General features: G+C 39.1%; 1 protein-coding gene across 1 annotated transcript in view; it reads left to right on the top strand.

The window, feature by feature from the left end:
* Positions 1-20458, top strand: part of LOC133562915 (prickle-like protein 1) — a 47071-nt gene that overhangs the window by 15721 nt on the left and 10892 nt on the right. The window contains exons 2-3 of the mRNA XM_061916750.1: positions 7118-7334; positions 18829-18942. Coding sequence (XP_061772734.1) covers positions 7134-7334; positions 18829-18942 — 315 coding nt within the window. The 5' untranslated portion in view covers positions 7118-7133. The remainder of the gene's footprint in view (positions 1-7117; positions 7335-18828; positions 18943-20458) is intronic.

Raw genomic sequence — 20458 nt, 5'->3', positions numbered from 1 at the left:
TCCACTGACGTCAGAGGGCAGAGCCAATTCCAAACGGTTCGATAAGCGGAAGTGTGAAGGAAAGCAAAAATGTTTTGTAAAGATCTCCGCCGTGCCTTCACCGTTCAAATTCAAATTTCCAGGACTTATGCAGATCCCAAACACAAAGATAGGAAAAGATGGGTTTTGCATAACAGGGCCCCTTTAAGTCATGGTACATTTAACAAGGGAGTGAAACGATTCCTAGACTAATCAGTTTAACTCCATTTCAGAAAATCCATCCATCCATCCATTTTTCTACCGCTTGTCTCTTTTGGGGACGCGGAGGTTCTGGAGCCTAGCTCAGCTGCATTCGGGCGGAAGGCGTCGCACACCCTGGACAAGTCGCCACCTCATCACAGGGCCAACACAGAAAGACAGACCTCATTCGCACACGAGGGCCAATTTAGTGTTGCCAATCAACCTATTCTCAGGTGCGTGTTTTTGGGCGGTGGGAGGAAGCCGGAGTACCCGAAGGAAACCCACGCAGCCACGGGGAGAACATGCAAACTCCACACAGAAAGATCCTGAGCCCGGGATTGAACTCAGGACCTTCGTATTGTGAGGCACATGCACTAACCCCTGTGCCACCGTGCGGCCCCATTTCAAGAAATGATAGATTTTTTTCTGCTATTTAAAAAAGAAATACAGCTAAATAGCTCAAACTGTTAACATGTAGCATGAGTGCGAGGCTACGTTCACACTGCAAGGTCCAATTCAGATTATTTGGTCAAATCTCATCTTTTTAGTGGCCGTTCACACTACCAAAAAAAAAAAAAAAAAGGGATTTCTGATGTGAATGCAATCGGACCCGCATGCGGACATGACGTCACACGTGCTGCAGTGTTCACGGAAATAAATGGAAAATGGGTTATACTTGTATAGCGTTTTTCTACCTTCGAGGTACTCAAAGCGCTTTGACACTATTTCCACATTGTCTTGCCCAAAGGCACAACGGACGTGAGGAGGTTGTTAGAAGGTGGGGATTGAACCAGAAACCCTAAGATTGCTGGCACGGCCACTCTCCCAACCGCGCCACGCCATTGCTTCCACTCTAGTCCGTCTCAGGTGTGGCGCATTTGTGGCAATTTCAAAGGTTTTGTGCAATCAAAGTCGACATTTTCTGAACCATATTATTGTGTGCAGAACATGGGTGTCAAACCTGCGGCCCGCCGGACGAGTTTGCTAACTTTAAAAATGCGCCAACATTTTGAATGAAAGAAACTGCTGTTCTAAATGTGTCCACTAGATGTCGCAATAGCAATTCTTTGTATCTTTGTAGATGAGGCTACATATGTAAAAAAATAAAAATAAACCACATGATGTTATTGCACCAGTCGAGGAAAATTATCAAACTCCATAAATAACATCCTGTAATTTTATTTTTATATTATTTTTTTATCTTGATAAATTGAACATTAACGCCAATGAGTTGACTGATGAGTATTATCACGTAATTTATTCAGAAAGTATAAATGACGACAAATTAAGGTAGAATACTACTAACTACAACATGTAAGTGTAAAAAAATAAATAATAAATGAATAAAATAAACATTATGATTTGTACATTTTCAGAATGTGCTTGTTGTATTTTTGAACAAAGAAAACAATCTGAAGTTGTCTTTATATTTAAGTTATCGTGCCGTGATCTTACCAGTCTTCTACTGCCTTGGTGTAGAATATTAAAGGGGGCAAGGATTCTGGCTCTGGCAGTTTTTTGGGGTATTTTGCTTCAAAGAGAGAGACAGGAGGGGTTGACGTTTCATGCGAGTTCCTAAAAACATATTGTTTTTACCACTTTTATGCATCCGTTGTCAACTATTTATTTTGTGATCGTCTATCTTGGCCAATAATTATGACACTTTCTGATGGTGTTCTGGTTGGATAAATGCAACCTGAGTGCGGAATTGTTCGTATTGAGGACTGTAAAAGTCTTATATAAGTGTTATAATGAAGACAACTCATGATGTAAGTGTCTATATTAGTTATACTAGCCTACTATCAAAATGACTTTAAAAGTCTTATAAAAGTGTTATGATGAAGACAACACATGATGTAAGTGTCTATATTAGTTATATTAGCCTACTATCAAAATGACTTTAAAAGTCTTATATATGTGTTATAATGAAGACAACACATGATGTAAGTGTCTATATTAGTTATACCAGCCTACTATCAAAATTACTTTAAAGGTCTTATATATGTGTTATGATGAAGACAACACATGATGTAAGTGTCTGTATTAATTATATTAGCCTACTATCAATGTGACTTTAAAAGTCTTATATATGTGTTTTGATGAAGACAACACATCATGTAACTGTCTATATTAGTTATATTAGCCTACTATCAAAATTACTTTAAAAGTCTTATATACGTGTTATAATGAAGACAACACATGATGTGAGTGTCTATATTAATTATATTAGCCTACTATCAAAATGACTTTAATAGTCTTATATACGTGTTATAATGAAGACAACACATGATGTAAGTGTCTGTATTAGTTATATTAGCCTACCATCAAAATTACTTTAAAAGTCTTATATACGTGTTATAATGAAGACAACACATTATGTAAGTGTCTATATTAGTTATACCAGCCTACTCTCAAAATGACTTTAAAGGTCTTATATATGTGTTTTGATGAAGACAACTCATGATGTAAGTGTCTATATTAATTATATCAGCCTACTATCAAAATGACTTTAAAAGTCTTATATATGTGTTTTGATTAAGACAACACATGATGTAAGTGTCCATATTAGTTATATTAGGCTACTATCAAAATTACTTTAAAAGTCTTATATAAGTGTTATAATGAAGACAACACATGATGTAAGTGTCTATATTAGTTATATTAGCCTGCTATCAAAATGACTTTAAAAGTCTTATATATGTGTTATAATGAAGACAACACATGATGTAAGTGTCTATATTAGTTATACCAGCCTACTATCAAAATTACTTTAAAGGTCTTATATATGTGTTATGATGAAGACAACACATGATGTAAGTGTCTGTATTAATTATATTAGCCTACTATCAATGTGACTTTAAAAGTCTTATATATGTGTTTTGATGAAGACAACACATGATGTAACTGTCTATATTAGTTATATTAGCCTACTATCAAAATTACTTTAAAAGTCTTATATACGTGTTATAATGAAGACAACACATGATGTGAGTGTCTATATTAATTATATTAGCCTACTATCAAAATGACTTTAATAGTCTTATATACGTGTTATAATGAAGACAACACATGATGTAAGTGTCTGTATTAGTTATATTAGCCTACCATCAAAATTACTTTAAAAGTCTTATATACGTGTTATAATGAAGACAACACATTATGTAAGTGTCTATATTAGTTATACCAGCCTACTCTCAAAATGACTTTAAAGGTCTTATATATGTGTTTTGATGAAGACAACTCATGATGTAAGTGTCTATATTAATTATATCAGCCTACTATCAAAATGACTTTAAAAGTCTTATATATGTGTTTTGATTAAGACAACACATGATGTAAGTGTCCATATTAGTTATATTAGGCTACTATCAAAATTACTTTAAAAGTCTTATATAAGTGTTATAATGAAGACAACACATGATGTAAGTGTCTATATTAGTTATATTAGCCTGCTATCAAAATGACTTTAAAAGTCTTATATATGTGTTATAATGAAGACAACACATGATGTAAGTGTCTATATTGGTTATATTAGCCTACTATCAAAATGGCTTGAAAAGTCTTATATAAGTAATAGTCAAATCAACGTCAGAACCCGACATTGTTTAAACGTTGTCAGAAAGCATGTTTTTTCAATGTTGTATTTTTGTTGTAGAATATTGGTTGGGAAATGACCAAAATTCAATGGTTAAATCAAAATCACAACCTGACATTGATTAAACATCAATAAGCATGTTGTTTCAAGGTTGTATTAATGTTGTAGAGTTTTGGTTGGGAAATGACCAAATTTAAATGATCAAATCAACGTTGTATTTTTGTTGTAGAATATTGGTTGGGAAATGACCACATTTCAATGGTCAAATCAACATCAGAACATGACATTGATTAAACGTTGTCAAAAAGCATGTTGTTTCAACGTTGTATTTGTGTTGTAGAATAGTGGTTGGGAAATGACCATATTTCAATGGTCAAATCAACGTCAGAAGCCAACATTGATTAAACGTCGTCAAAAAGCATGTTGTTTCAACGTTGTATTTGTATTGTAGAATATTGGTTGAGAAATGACCACATTTAAATAATCAAATCAATGTTGTCAAAAAGAATGTTATTTCAACATTGTATTTGTATTGTAGAATATTGGTTGGGAAATGACCAAAATTCAATGATAAAATCAATGTTGTCAAAAAGCATGTTGTTTCAACGTTGTATTTGTGTTGTAGCATATTGGTTGAGAAATTACCAATTTTCAATGATCAAATCAATGTTGTCAAAAAACATGTTATTTCAACGTTGTTTTTGTATTGTAGGATATTGGTTGGGAAATGACCACATTTCAATGGTCAAATCAACATCAGAACTTGACATTGATTAAACGTTGTCAAAAAGCATGTTGTTTCAACATTATGTTTGTGTTGTAGAATATTGGTTGGGAAATGACCAAATTTCAATGGCCTAATCAACGTCAGAACCTGACATTAATTAAACGTTGTCAAAAAGCATGTTGTTTCAACATTGTATTTGTATTGTAGACTATTGGTTGGGAAATGACCCAATTTCAATGATCAAATCAATGTTGCCAAAAAGCATGTTATTTCAACGTTGTATTTGTATTGTAGGATATCGGTTGGGAAATGACCACATTTCAATGGTCAAATCAACATCAGAACTTGACATTGATTAAACGTCAAAAAGCATGTTGTTTCAACGTTATGTTTGTGTTGTAGAATATTGGTTGGGAAATTACCAAATTTCAATGGCCTAATCAACGTCAGAACCTGACATTGATTAAACGTTGTCAAAAAGTACACTGTTTCCACGTTGTGTTTGTGTTGTACAATATTGGTTAAGAAATGACCACGTATCAATGGTGAAATCAACGTCACATCCTGACATTGATTACATGTTGTCAAAAAGCATGTTGTTTCAACGTTGTATTTGTGTTGTAGAATATTGGTTGGGAAATGACCACTTTTCAATGATCAAATCAATGTTGTCAAATAGCATGTTATTTCAACATTATATTTGTACTGTAGTATTTTGGTTGGGAAATGACTAAATTTCAATGGTCAAATCAACTTCAGAAGCCAACATTGATTAAACGTCGTCAAAAATCATGTTGTTTCAACGTTGCTCCACATCAGCATTTAATTCAACAAGTTGTCAACGTTGTTTCAATGTCTTGTGCCTGCAGGGATTGAGTCAAGTGTGAGACAGACGGGTCCCATGCAACGTCAAATGAGATCTGTGGCTCTTTAGCACCGCCCTGGTGGCCACCTGGAACTTTTTCAAAAATGAAAAAATATGGGGGGGAAAATATATTTGTTTTTTTTTTTCTTGTGGCTTGTGCAGCCCTTTGAGACACTCATGATTTCAGGCTATATATGTAAACATTGACTGACTGATTGATTGTTTTTATATTCTTTCTCTACTAGGACAAACATGAAACCTTTCTAATTGTTGGAAAGCCCATTGTCTAATATGTTTGTGTTTATGCTTCACTGATGACAGTATTTGTCCGACTAATTTTGGCGGTCCTTGAACTCACCGTCATTGGTTTACATGTACAACTTTCTCCGACGCTGCCACAGAAAGACCTGTTTTATGCCACTCAATATTTGACTCATTTTGCCCACCAAATGTTTTATGCTGTATGTGAATGCACAAACGTTGGGTTTGTTAAAGGTATACATGTGTGTGGAGAGGCGGAGCTGGCAGTCCGACAGCGAGGTAGGCATACTTGCCAACCCTCCCGGATTTTCCGGGAAACCCCCGAAACTCAGCGCCTCTCCTGAAAACCTCCCGGAAGAAATATTCTGCCAAAAATCTCCCAAAATTCAGCGGAGCTGGATGTCGCGGACTAGAGTGGGGACAGCCTGTTTTCACGTCCGCTTTCCCACTATATAAACAGCTTGCCTGCCCAATCACGTTACAACATCTACGGATTTTAATAAAAAACTGCACACACAAGGAGACGAAGCAGAAGAACGAGGAACTTACAGCCATGGCGACGCCGTCTGTAATAGAGTGATTCTATGTTGTCTGTCGCCATCTCCTGGTGAATGTTGGCTATAACGTTATGGGGTTGCTTTTTGATTGGCCAATGATGAATGTGGTGTTGCGCACCTGACGGCAATTTCGGCAAGTGACTCTCGCCAGTACGCAAATGGCAGAAAAAAGGTTACTCAAATGAAAGGTAATTGTTTTGTTTTTTTAGTAACCAGCAAGCACAGTACAGCTAGTAGGACAACTGTGTTTTTATTACTGTGTATTTTTTAGATGCCGTCTGAAATTCAGCTATTTCTTTTATATATATATATATATATATATATATATATATATATATATATATATATAATAAAATAAATATATATAGCTAGAATTCACTGAAAGTCAAGTATTTCATACACGCCCCTGACCACGCCCCCCCACCTCCGGAAATCGGAGTTCCCAAGGTTGGCAAGTATGGAGGCAAGGCACACCGCTGCCCGCTGCAAGATGCCGGCGAGGAGGTGTGGCCGGCAGTCCGACAGCGAGGCAGGGCAGGCCTCCTCGCTGCCATCTTGGGCCGGGCTCCGGCGTGCCCTGCCAGCTCCGCCTCTCCACACACATGTATACCTTTAGTAATAATTTCCAGGAGGTATCTAACCCTCTGAGACAATTACTTACATGTATTGTCTTCATTTTAACACTTACATAAGGCTTTTAAATTTTTGCGGCTCCAGACAGATTTGTTTTTTGTACTTTTGGTCCAATATTGCTCTTTTAACATTTTGGGTTGCCGACCCCTTACGTTAGGCTCTCAGCAGTTTGTTCTTTGTGAGTGACTTCACAGACTTTTGAAGGCCGGATACAAATGTCATTATCATGACTTCTTCCCCTCCCTCTCTCCTGTGTCTAGTGAGAAGCAGAGTCTGATGAGCCTAGCGGGCGCAACAGTGGTGGCGGCGGCGGCGGGCTATCAGGGCGGAGGAGGGGCGCGCCAGAGAGATTTGATCATGGAGCAGAAAGTCAGCAAACTGACGTCCGGCTTCCAGCGCAGTTCCACCTCGGACGACGACTCGGGCTGCGCGCTGGAGGAGTACGCCTGGGTACCGCCCGGTCTTCGCCCTGAGCAGGTGAACAAAGATGCTGCAACCAACTTTGCCGATCGTGGAAACGAGGCTTCGGGTTTTAGGGCTAGTTGAGGGATGTCTAAGAATGACCCCTTGATTTTTACACTCATGTACGGTATTCGCAGCGCTTCACTTTCCCCACATTTTTATGTTACACAGCCTCATTGGTTGTTGTCCTCAAAATTCTACACACAATACCCCATAATGACAATGTGAAACATTTTGGGTTTTTTTTATTTGCAAATGTATTAAAAATCAAAAACTACAAATTCACATGTACATAAGCATTGCTCAATTATTTCTTGATGCACCTTTGGTTGCAATTACAGCCTCAAGTCTTTTTGAATTCTAAATCTTTGGGCACTTTCACTCAGTCCTCTTTGCAGCAACTCCCAAGCTCCATTATGTTGGATGGGAAGGGTTGGTTTTCATCCAGCATGTCTCTGTACAATCCTGCATTTATCTTTCTCTCTATCCTGACTAGTCTCCCAGTTTTTGCCGCTGAAAACCATGATGCTGCCACCACCAATGTTTCAAAGTAGGGATGGTATTGGCCATGGTTTTCTCCAAACATGACATCCGGCATTCACGCCAAAGACTTCAACCTTTGTCTCATCAGACCAGAGAATTAATTTCTCATGGTCTAAGAGTCTTTCAGGTACATTTTTGCAAACGTTTTTTTACTAAGAAATGGCTTCCGTCTGGCCACTCTACCATACAGCTTGAACCTCTCTCCACAGAAGTGAAGTGAACTATATTTATATAGCGCTTTTTCTCTAGTGACTCAAAGCACCTTACATAGTGAAACCCAATATCTAAGTTACATTTTAAACCAGTGTGGGTGGCACTGGGAGCAACGGCAGTGACTAGAATGGCGGAAGCGGGGATCGAACCTGCAACCCTCAAGTTGCTGGCACGGCCGCTCTACCAACCGAGCTATACCACCCCGAGAGGAATCCTGTAGCTCTGACAGAGTGACCATGGTCTTGGTCACCTCCCTGACTCGACTAAAACGAATGCAGCAATGTTCAGAGACATCCCGGATGAAAACTTCCACTTCCCATCCAACCTGATGGAGCTTGAAATGTGCTGGAAAGAGAGAAAGTGCCCAAAGATAGGTGTGCCGAGCTTGTGGCATCGTATTCAAAAAGACTTGAAGCTTTAATTGCTGCATAAACAAAGTGAATACTTATGTACATGTGATTAGTTTGTGTTTTATTTTTCATATATGTGTAGATAAATAAATAAAAAAAAGTTTCACATTGTCATTATGGGGTGTTGTGTGTAGAATTTTGAGGACAATAAGGCTGTAAGTGAAGTGAAGTGAATTATATTTATATAGCGCTTTTCTCAAGTGACTCAAAGCGCTTGACATAGTGACACCCAATATCTAAGTTACATTTAAACCAGTGTGGGTGGCACCGGGAGCAGGTGGGTAAAGTGTCTTGCCCAAGGACACAACGGCAGTAACTAGGATGGCACAAGCGAGAATCGAACCTGCAACCCTCAAGTTGCTGGCACGGCCGCTCTACCAACCGAGCTACACAAAAAGTGAAGCTTTGTGAATACTTTCTGTAATTAATCGCCGACACAACCAATCCTCAATGAGGCGGGTCGTTATTCTGGTTGAGGTGTTCTCATGCCAGACTTTTATAAATATTCATACTCAGTTCCAAATATGGTCAACATTTTTCTTAGCCTACACTCAGTTGAGCGCCATTCTTGCGAACCGTGATAACAAATGATCTTTTTCCTACGTACGCTGAATATCCCCTGGATGGAGGATAAAAATAGCAATGACTTCATTCTCATTCCTGACTCGGCGAGTGCTTGGCCCAGATAAATGATGCTCGGCCAGTTGAGGTCTCAGAGAAAGGAAGCGAGCCCTCACGGAAGATCAGAACAACACAATTCAGAAAAGCTCAATCAGCTTAAAAGGTAAACTTAGACTACGTTTACACTGCAGGCAGAAGTGGGCCAGATCTGATTTTTCTTATTTTTGGATCTGATTTTTCACAAAGGGGGCCCAATGTGGCCTCCATATCACTTGCATGTGCACTTTAATAAAGTAAAAACTAAGGAAATAGACCAGGAGGAAATCGCTAGTCGCTAACACTACAAAATAAAATAAAAAAGTGTTGTTTTATGTGAAAGTAAAGTAGAGTAATATGAAGTATAAATGGATGGACAGGCATGGTCAAAAGTTTACATACACTTGTAAAGAACATAATGTCATGGCTGTCTGGAATTTTCAATACTTTCTACAACTCTTATTTTTTGGTGATAGAGTGATTGGAGCACATACTTGTTGGTCACAAAAAATATTCATGAAGTTTTTTTTTTTAATGAATTTATTATGGGTCTACTCAAAATGTGACCAAAAGTACACATACAGCAATATTTGCTTACGTGTCCCTTGGCAAGTTTCACTGCAATAAGGGACTTTTGGTAGCCATCCACAAGCTTCTGGTTGAGTTTTTGACCACTCCTCTTGACAAAATTGGTGCAGTTCAGCTAAATGTGTTTTTTTTCCTGACATGGACTTGTTTCTTCAGCATTGTCCACGCCTTTAAGTCAGGAAAACCGTAATTTTAGCCTGATTTAGCCATTCCTTTACCAAGTTTGACATGTGTTTGGGGTCATTGTCCTGTTGGAACACCCAACTGTGCCCAAGACCCAACCTCCGGGCTGAGGATTTTAGGTAGTCTTAAAGAATTTGGAGGTAATCCTCCTTTTTCATTGTCCCATTTACTCTCTGTAAAGCACCAGTTCCATTGGCAGCAAAACAGGCCCAGAGCATAAACCTACCACCATCATGCTTGACGGTAGGTTTGATGTTCCTGGGATTAAAGGCCTCACCTTTTCTCCTCCAAACAAATACATGGGTATTGTGGCCAAACAGCTACATTTTTGTTTCACCTGACTTCACATGGAAAAAGATAAGACCTTCTGGAGAAAACAAAAACAACAACTTTAGCTGAACTTCACCACTTTTGTCAAGAGGAGTGGTCAAAAAAATCTACCAGAAGCTTGTGGATGGCTACCAAAAGCGCCTTATTGCAGTGAAACTTGCCAAGGGGCATGTAAGCAAATATTAACATTGTTGTATGTATACTTTTGACCCAGCAGATTTGCTCACATTTTCACTAGACTCATAATAAATTAATAAAAGAACCAAACTTCATGAATGTTTTTTGTGACCAACAAGTATGTGCTCCGATCACAAAAAAATAAGAGTTGTAGAAATTATTGGAAACTCAAGACAGCCAAGAACAGGCGAGCGGTCCACCCCCTGGTCCTGACTCTGGACAGCCAGGACTTCCTCCATGGCCCCCTTCCACAAAAAAGAGGGGGGCAGCGTAGAAAAGAAAAGAAAAGAAATGGCAGATCAACTGGTATAAAAAGGCGGGTCTATTTAAAGGCTAGAGTATACAAATGAGTTTTAAGATAAGACTTAAATGCTTTCTACCCTAAAATGTTGTTAAAATAAAGCCAATAATGCCTTTTTTTTTGTGGCCCCCTTTATTTAGAAATGTATCGAAGAGTTTCGAAATAAATGTTGGTACCGGTAACAAAATATTGGTATTGGGACAACCCTTGTCTGAATCCAATGCGACCGGAATGTGACTTTTTTGTCATCTTGTGGCGAGCCACGTCACGCCGGAAAAATACAGTTGCCAGGAAGTGGATCCGGTTTCGGTGAGCAAAGTCTATTTAAGACGATCTCATTTCCAGTGCATCACTTGTCAAGAGTGCACAAATAATAGTCTATATATAGTACATGAATATATGTTTGGATTCTGAAGAAATAGCGATTGTTGGAAGACCGAAATTGACCAGTCCCCAACCACCGGTCTGGAAAACGGTAGCAGTCCGTGACGCATTTGCAACCGGGCCGCACAGAAACAAAAATTAATTCATAAACTACGACTTGACTTTGGCCTGTCCCACTAAACACACCTATAAGATTGTTAATAGATGTACAGTTGTGTTCATAAGTTTACATACCCTGGGAGAATTTATTCTTCTCGACCATGCAGCCCATTTTTCTTCAAGTGAAGTGAAGTGAATATATAGCGCTTTTTCTCTAGTGACTCAAAGCACTTTACATAGTGAAACCCAATATCTAAATTTTACATTTAAACCAGTGTGGGTGGCACTGGGAGCAGGTGGGTAAAGTGTCTTGCCCAAGGACACAACGGCAGTGACTAGGATGGCGGAAGCAGGGATCGAACCTGCAACGCTCAAGTTGCTGGCACGGCCGCTCTACCAACCGAGCTATACCGCCTCAAGTACTTCCTTATTGTGCATCTTGAAACAGCCACACAACAATTTGTTAGAGAGTCCTCTATTTCAGCTGAAATTATTCGTGTATTTTTATTTTTTTATCTCGAACAATTTTCCTGTCAGTGTGGCTGAAATCTTTGCTGGTCTAAATGTATCCCTCATTTTCCACTTCTTAATCAGCGTTTGAACACTGCTGATTGGCAGTCTCAATTCCTTGGCTATCTTTTTATACCCCTTTCCTGTTTTATGCAGTTCAATTAACTTTTCAATTACCTTTGACAATTCTTTTGCCTTCCCCAATACTCGGAATCCAGAAACATCCGTGCAGTACTGGATGAAAGATGCAATGGTCTGTCAGAAGCCCAGAAACTCACTGACCTTTCATACACACACATCAATTACAAACAAACATGTCACAGGTGAGGATTGGAACCTTGATGAGCCATTCAAACCTGTTTTTGTCAACTTTTGGGCATGTTATCAGATCAAAGTCACTGGGGTGTGTCAACTTTTGATCAGGGTCATTTGGGTACTTTCTTTTGTCATTTTTAATTGAAAAGAATAAATACAGTTGTTTGCCAATAAATAGCTTCACACAACCATTAAGCATGAATGGAAGAAGGGTTCTAATCCGCACCTGTGACATGTTTGTTTGGCAGACCATTGCATCTGCACGGATGTTTATGGATTCCGAGTCATGGGAAAGGCAAAAGAATTGTCGAAGGATCTGCAAGAAAAGGTCATTGAACTTCATAACATAGGAAAGGGGTATAAAAAGATAGCCCAGGAATTGAGAATGCCAATCAGTAGTGTTCAAACGCTGATTAAGAAATGGAGAATGAGGGATTCATTTAGACCAGCAAAGATTTCAGCCACACCAGCCAGTAAAATTGTTTGAGATGAAAAATAAAAATTCACGAATAACTTCAGCTGAAATACAGTACTCTCTGAAAAATTGGGGTGTGGCTGTTTCAAGATGCACAATAAGGAGGCACTTGAAGAAAAATGGGCTGCATGGTCGAGAAGAAATAAATTCTCCCAGGGTATGTAAACTTATTAGCACGACTGTATGTTACAACTCCTTTGTTATAGTACATTATCAATCAATCAATGATTATTTATATAGCCCTAAATCACTAGTGTCTCAAAGGGCTGCACAAACCACAACACAAATCACAACGACATAAGGGAAAGGAAAACTCACACCCAGTGGGACGTCGGTGACAATGATGACTATGAGAAACCTTGGAGAGGACCGCATATGTGGGCAACCCCTCCCCCCCTCTAGGGGAACCGAAAGCAATGGATGTCGAGCGGGTCCAACATGATACTGTGAAAGTTCAACCATAGTGGATCCAACACAACCGTGAGAGTCCCGTCCACAGTGGAGCCAGCAGGAAACCACCCCAAGCTCTGGACGAGTGGTCCATCCTGGGTCCCGAATCAGGACAGCCAGCACCTCATCCATGGCCACCGGACCGGACCCCTTCCAGTGGGACAGAGGAGAAAAATAATAGAAACGGCAGATCAACTGGTCTAAAAAGGGAGTCTATTTAAAGGCTAGAGCAGGGGTAGGGAACCTATGGCTCTAGAGCCAGATGTGGCTCTTTTGATGACTGCATCTGGCTCTCGGATAAATCTGAGCTGACATTGCTTAACATGATAAGTAATGAATGATTCCACTTGTAATCACAGTCTTAAAAATACCGCACCTGTTCAAGAAGTTGCGTAATGGTAAGAAGTTATTCATTTATTATTGGTTAGTGTGGGGCTTTCCCCTCTGGGGGTTCTTCAGACCACCAAGCACCGAAATGAGAGCCTGTTTCAGGGTTACAATATTGTTTTATTTTTCAATAAGTCTCTCAGTTGCTGTCCAGAAATTGTATTTTTGTCTTTCGTTCTCGCTCGCGCTCTGGCTCCAGCCCCAACCCCGTCTCTCCTACTGGCTGCTGCTTATAACAGAGCGACAGGTCAAGGCCCAGGTGGACCATCTACGCACCTGTCGCTGATTTCGAGGCCTGTCCTGGCACACCCCAGTTAGCTTCAGAATAACAATGTTATTACAAAGAATAAGAGACCTCTTATACCCTAGAAATGTTGGTCTTACTTACAAATGCACACATTTAGTTGTGTTCAGTGTTAAGAAAAATATTATATGGCTCTTACGGAAATACTTTTTGAAATATTTGGCTTTTTGGCTCTCTCAGCCAAAAAGGTTCCTGACCCCTGGGCTAGAGTATACAAATAAGTTTTAAGGTGAGACTTAAATGCTTCTACTGAGGTAGCATCTTGAGGGCATTCCAGAGTACTGGAGCCCGAACGGAAAACGCTCTATAGCCCGCAGACTTTTTTTGGGCTCTGGGAATCACTAATAAGCCGGAGTCCTTTGAACGGCAGATTTCTTGCCGGGACAATACAATCGGCAAGATAGGCTGGAGCTATATATATATACACACATATACGTATACAATGTTCATGTGCCAAAGGTTTTTATAGAAAGCGGGTCCGTGGAAATAATGCCGACATTAAAGCGATCCCTGGTGGAAAAAACAAACTTGTCTCAACAGACAGGATGTGAGGGTTTTCTTCACAAACTGCAGTCTGGTCAAGTCTGCTTGTGATTATCAGAGATCTGTTGTGGAGGACTCGGTGGGTCCAGCATCCTGCTGCTCGCAGGATCGGGAATTGGGGGGCCGACTTTTTAACAAGCCTTTTCCTCCACAAACACAAGCAGGGCTGTTAGTCGAGCCCGGAGGGCAGCCGGAGTAATGTGGCATGTTTCCTAAACCCGGCTCTCCCCGGTTCCTCTATCTCTGTGTTGAACCACACACATGGACGCCAAGGAGGGGATGGAGAAGCACAATAAATAATACAGGGCTTTTTTTTTTTTTCTTTGGCTCAACTGTAATGTCTTTACTGCACCCGTCATTCTGGGAAAGGAACACATAGCCGAGCCCCCGTGGAGCGAGATGAGGGGTAATAGCGGCGTCAAAATGTGCATAATTTACGACGGGGTGGTGGTGATGGGCTTGATTGTCAGGCTAAATTGCTGTTCGCTCCCCTTCTGGAGCTGCAGGAAGTCCCCCGACACACAAGACCAGCACGTCCCACCTCTTTATCTGGCGGGCCGTAATGGCCCATCCCTCATAAAGTTTACTCTCCGAGTGGTCGGCCCCCGAAAAAAAAAAGGTCAAAGTGCCAGCAAAGACCGGCGTGCATTGTCCTGTCCCTATAGAGACAAGCTTATGATTGTAAAAACTCATTTGACCTGTTGACCCGGGATGATTTATGAAGAACCCGCTTCCCCGGTTTTCCGTAACTAGGAATAAAGCAAATGTAACTGGATTACCGATGCCATCATTTCCATGAATTGATCAACGTGGACCCCGACTTAAAGAAGTTGGAAAAACTTATACGGGTGTTACCATTGAGTGGTCAATTGTACGGAATATCTACTATACCGTGCAATCTACTAATAAAAGTTTAAATCAATCAATCAATCCACTCTTCATCCTGGGCACAGCAGTGGAGATCGTAAGCAGCACTAAGTTCCTGGGAGCGCAGATAACTGACAATATGACCTGGTCCCAACACTGCAAAAACTGAAATCTAAGTAAGATTAAATATATCTCAAATAAGGGTGATATTTGCTTATTTTCTGTCTGATTAGATCATTTTAAGCAGATTTTAAGTATTTTACTTGAGGCTGCGGAACCTCTTTCTAGAGTCCAGCAGTGAAAACAGTCTAAGGAGTCTCTACGGATTTTCTTAGCCCTGGTCAGGCGGCGGCTTTTTGCGTTTTCCTAGATAGGAGGAAGAGGTCCTCACCACTCTGCAGAGACTTCCACATTCCAAAAACTGAAATCTAAGTAAGATTAAATATTTCAAATAATTGCGATATTTGCTTATTTTCTGTCTAATTAGATAATTTTTCTCACTAAGCAGATCTTAAGTGTTTTACTTGAGGATGCGGAACCTCTTTCTAGAGTCCAGCAGTGAAAACAGTCTAAGGAGTCTCTACGGATTTTCTGAGCCCTGGTCAGGCGGCGGCTTTTCGCGTTTCCCTAGATAGGAGGAAGAGGTCCTCACCACTCTGCAGAGACTTCCACATTGCAAAAACTGAAATCTAAGTAAGATTAAATATTTCAAATAAGGGTGATATTTGCTTATTTTCTGTCTGATTAGATCATTCTTCTCACTAAGCAGATTTTAAGTGTTTTACTAGAGGCTGCAGAACCTCTTTGTAGAGTCCAGCAGTGAAAACAGTCTAAGGAGTTTCTATGGATTTTCTGAGCCCTGGTCAGGCGGCGGCTTTTTGCGTTTCCCTAGATAGGAGGAAGACGTCCTCACCACTCTGCAGAGACTTCCACACTGCAAAAACTGAAATATAAGTAAGATTAAATATCTCAAATAAGGGTGATATTTGCTTATTTTCTCTCGGATAAGATCATTCTTCTCACTAAGTAGATTTTATGTTAGAGTGTTTTACTTATTTTAAGGGTTTTGGTACTAAATGATCTCAGTAAGATAGTACAGCTTGTTGCTGATATGTTATGAACTATATTGAGCAAAACATGCTTGGAACGAGAATATAAACTGTTGCAAAGCTGTGTCATCAACCCTCACAAGTATAACACTGCTTTTTCAAAGTAATAATTTCTTATTTCAAGCATGAAAAAAAAAAAATGACTTTGACACAATTGTGTCTCATCATTAAAACGGATGACATCCAAATGGACTTTGCTGTTTAATTTTCAATGAACAATAGAACATACATACTCATATAGTAGTACAGTTACTATTTAAACATTTTAACATGTGAAATTTCAAGCTATTTTGAACAGAAATATTTAATTTGGCGCGATGATGTCATGTTATGGATGGGAAAATGCATTTTTAGACCACTGGACTTGCCTGAGCGGCTAGTAGACCCCGAAAGTAACAAGCGGTTGCCTTGTCGCCTTTCCATTAAGAACAATGAACTAGTTTTTACAAACCCCGTTTCCATATGAGTTGGGAAATTGTGCTAGATGTAAATCTAAATGAAATACAATGATTTGCAAATCCTTTCCAACTCATATTCAGTTGAATGCACTACAAAGACAAGATATTTGATGTTCAAACTCATAAACTTGTATTTTTTTTTTTTGTTTTTGAACACTGACTTTTTGCAGTGTACACAGCGGAGCTCCTGTAAAAAGAGCTCAGCAGCGCATTCCCTTTTTGCGTCGGATGAAAAGAGCACCTATTCTGACCACGTTCTACAGAGGCACTATATAGAGCTTACTTCCCTACTGCATCTCTGTCTGGACTGGAGCCTGCAGTGCCTCAGACTGCACAGCAAAAAGTCAGTGTTCCAAAACAAGAAAAACATTTTTTTTTTACTTGAACTAAGCAAATATCTGCCAATAGAACAAGAAAATTTGGCTTGTCAAGACTTTCCAAAACAAGTAAAATTAGGTAACCTCAATGAACCCCAAAATGCATTGAAATAAGTATATTCACACTAATAACAAGTGCTCTTTTCTTGGTAGAAAAAAAGGACCTTTTTGCTCAATATGTTGAAAAATATGCTTAAATTAAGTACATGCTAGTGCCATTATCTTGACATAATGATATGCGCCCGGCGTTACATTTCTTGCATTTTCCCCATCTATAACATGACATCATCGCGCCAAGTGCATGCTCTTTCAGTCAATTATATATATATATATATATATATATACATATATATATGTATATATATATATATATATATGTATATATATATATATACATATATATATGTATATATATATATATATATATGTATATATATATATATATATATATATATATGTATATATATATATATATATAAATATATATATATACATATATATATATATATGTATTCTCCCACCTCCAAAGACATGCACCTTGGGATAATGTAGGTTGATTGGCAACACTAAATTGGCCCTAATGTGTGAATGTTGTCTGTCTATCTGTGTTTGCCCTGCGATGAGGTAGCGACTTGTCCAGGGTGTACACCGCCTTCCGCCCGGTTGTAGCTGAGATAGGCACCAGCGCCCCCCGTGACCCTAAAGAGAATAAGCGGTAGAAAATGGATGTATGTATATTTTATATATATATATATATATATATATATATATATATATATATATATATATATATATATATATATATATATATATATATATATATATATATATATATATATATATATATATATTTACAGCCCAGCACCCAACCAAATATTTTTTAAATTATAATTTTGAAGAATTTATCTGAATGTGAATGAACTATTTCCGTCAGTTTGCTGTACTGTGCCAACTGTACTATATGAGTTCTATTGTATAATTGAAAATTAAACACCAAAGTCCATTTGGCCGTCATCTGTTTTAACGATGAGAAACAATTGGGTCAAAGTCATGATTTTTTTTTTTTTTATGCTTGAAATAAGAAATTCTTACTTTGAACAAGTAGTTTTATACTTATGAGTGTTGATGACACAGATTTGCAACACTTGATATTCTAGTTTCAAGCATGTTTTACTCAATATAGGTCATCAAATCTCAGCAACAAGCTGTTTTATCTTCCTGGGATCATTTGGGACCAAAACCCTTAAAACAAGTAAAAATCACTCTAACATAGAATCTGCTTAGTGAGAAGAATTATCTTATCGGAAAGAAAATAAGTAAATATCACCCTTATTTGAGATATTCAATCTTACTTTTGCAGTGTGGAAGTCTCTGCAGAGTGGTGAGGACCTCTTCTTCCTATCTAGCAGATCGCAAAAAGCCGCTGCCTGAACAGGGCTCAGAAAATCTACAGAGACTCCTTAGACTGTTTTCACTGTTGGACTCTAAAAAGAGGTTCCGCAACCTCCAGGTTCTGTAACAGCTTCTTCCCTCAGGCCGTAAGACTCTTGAACGCATCATAATAATCCCCTCAATTCCACCCCAAAAACAGATTAACTCGCTGGAATAAAAAGACAATATAACATCCATCCATAAACGTGGATGCCTATGCAAAAGTGCAATATATTTATCTTTACAGTAATCTATTTATTTATATCTGCACCTTATTGCTTTTTTATCCTGCACTACCACGAGCTAACGTAACAAAATCCCATTCTTATATGTACTGTAAAGTTCCAATTTGAATGACAATGAAAAGGAAGTCTAAGTCTAAATCTAATCTTCCTCAGGTCCAGTCCTACTTCTCCTGCCTGCCAGAAGAGAAGGTTCCGTACGTCAACAGTCCGGGCGAGAAGTTCCGCATCAAGCAGCTCCTCTATCAGCTGCCGCCGCACGACAACGAGGTACGACCGAGCACGGTGTCCACAAAAAACAAGGCCCGGTTCTTGTTCAAATATTGAATGTTACACTATATAGCCAAAAGTGTTTGGCCTTTACTCACATATGAACGTGAAGTGCTATCCCATGGAATTGTCCAAAATGTTTTGGTATCCTGGAGCATTCAAAGGTAATTCCACTGGAGCTAACTGAACTCCTGAAAAACAACCCCACACCATAATTCCTCCTCCACCAAACTTCACACTCTGCACAATGCAGTCCGAAATATAGCGTTCTCCTGGCAACCTCCAAACCCAGACTGCTCCATCAGATTGCCAGATGGAAAAGCGTGATTCAACACTCCTTGCATTGGACTTGGTGATGTATGGCTTAGATGCAGCCACCGGCCATGGAAACCCATTCCATGAAGCTCTCTGCGTACTGCACGTGGGCTAATTGGAAGGTCACATGAAGTTTGGAGCTGACTGTGCAGAAAGTCTTTGTACTATGCCCTTCAGCATCCGCCGACACCTCTCTGTCCGTTTACGTGGCATACCACTTGGTGGCTGAGTAGCTGTTGTTCCCAAACTCTTCATTTTCCTTATAATAAATTTGACATTTGAATATTTAATTTCACGACTGGATTTGTTGCACAGGTGGCATCCTATGACAGTTCCACACTGGAAATCACTGAGAGCGGCCCGTTCTTTCACAAACGTTTGTAGAAACAGTCTCCATGCCTGAGTGCTTGATTTTATACACCGGGCCAAGTGATTAGAACACCTGATTCTCATCATTTGGATGGGTGGCCAAATACTTTCGGCAATGTAGTGTATTTGGAAAAAATAAGGATAAAAGATAGGCTGAGTCAATTTAGGTTTTGAATAGATTGTATTTGACATCTTCTCAGCTGTTTAAAATTGGTGCAGTAGATCGTAAGTTTTGTATGAAGTGTCGGCCAGCTGAGGAAACTCTTACTCATTTATTGTGGGAATGTCAGAGAATTAAAGAGTTATGGTTGAAAAAAACAAAATAAGCACTGCAAACTTGTATTCTTGGTGATCTGTAAAAAGTAAAAATGCATTTAAAGTACCGATGATTGAACTGAACTGAAACTTATAAAAAATGATTCACCCTTATACAATATCGTACCCCAATATCCTACTGCGCAATATTACCCTTCGAGTGCGATACATCTGTATGTTGTATACAGTGGGGCAAAAAAGTATTTAGTCAGCCACGGATTGTGCAAGTTCTCCCACTTAAAATGATGACAGAGGTCTGTAATTTTCATCATAGGTACACTTCAACTGTGAGAGACAGAATGTGAAAAAAAAAAAATCCAGGAATTCACATTGTAGGAATTTTAAAGAATTTATTTGTAAATTATGGTGGAAAATAAGTATTTGGTCAACCATTCAAAGCTCTCACTGATGGAAGGAGGTTTTGGCTCAAAATCTCACGATACATGGCCCCATTCATTCTTTCCTTAATACGGATCAATCATCCTGTCCTCTTAGCAGAAAAACAGCCCCAAAGCAT

The sequence above is a fragment of the Nerophis ophidion genome, linkage group LG12 (assembly GCF_033978795.1).
Source record: "Nerophis ophidion isolate RoL-2023_Sa linkage group LG12, RoL_Noph_v1.0, whole genome shotgun sequence".
Lineage (NCBI taxonomy): Eukaryota > Metazoa > Chordata > Actinopteri > Syngnathiformes > Syngnathidae > Nerophis > Nerophis ophidion.
The sequence above is the reverse complement of the archived record's forward strand: the minus strand, read 5'-3'. Positions and strand labels throughout refer to the sequence as shown.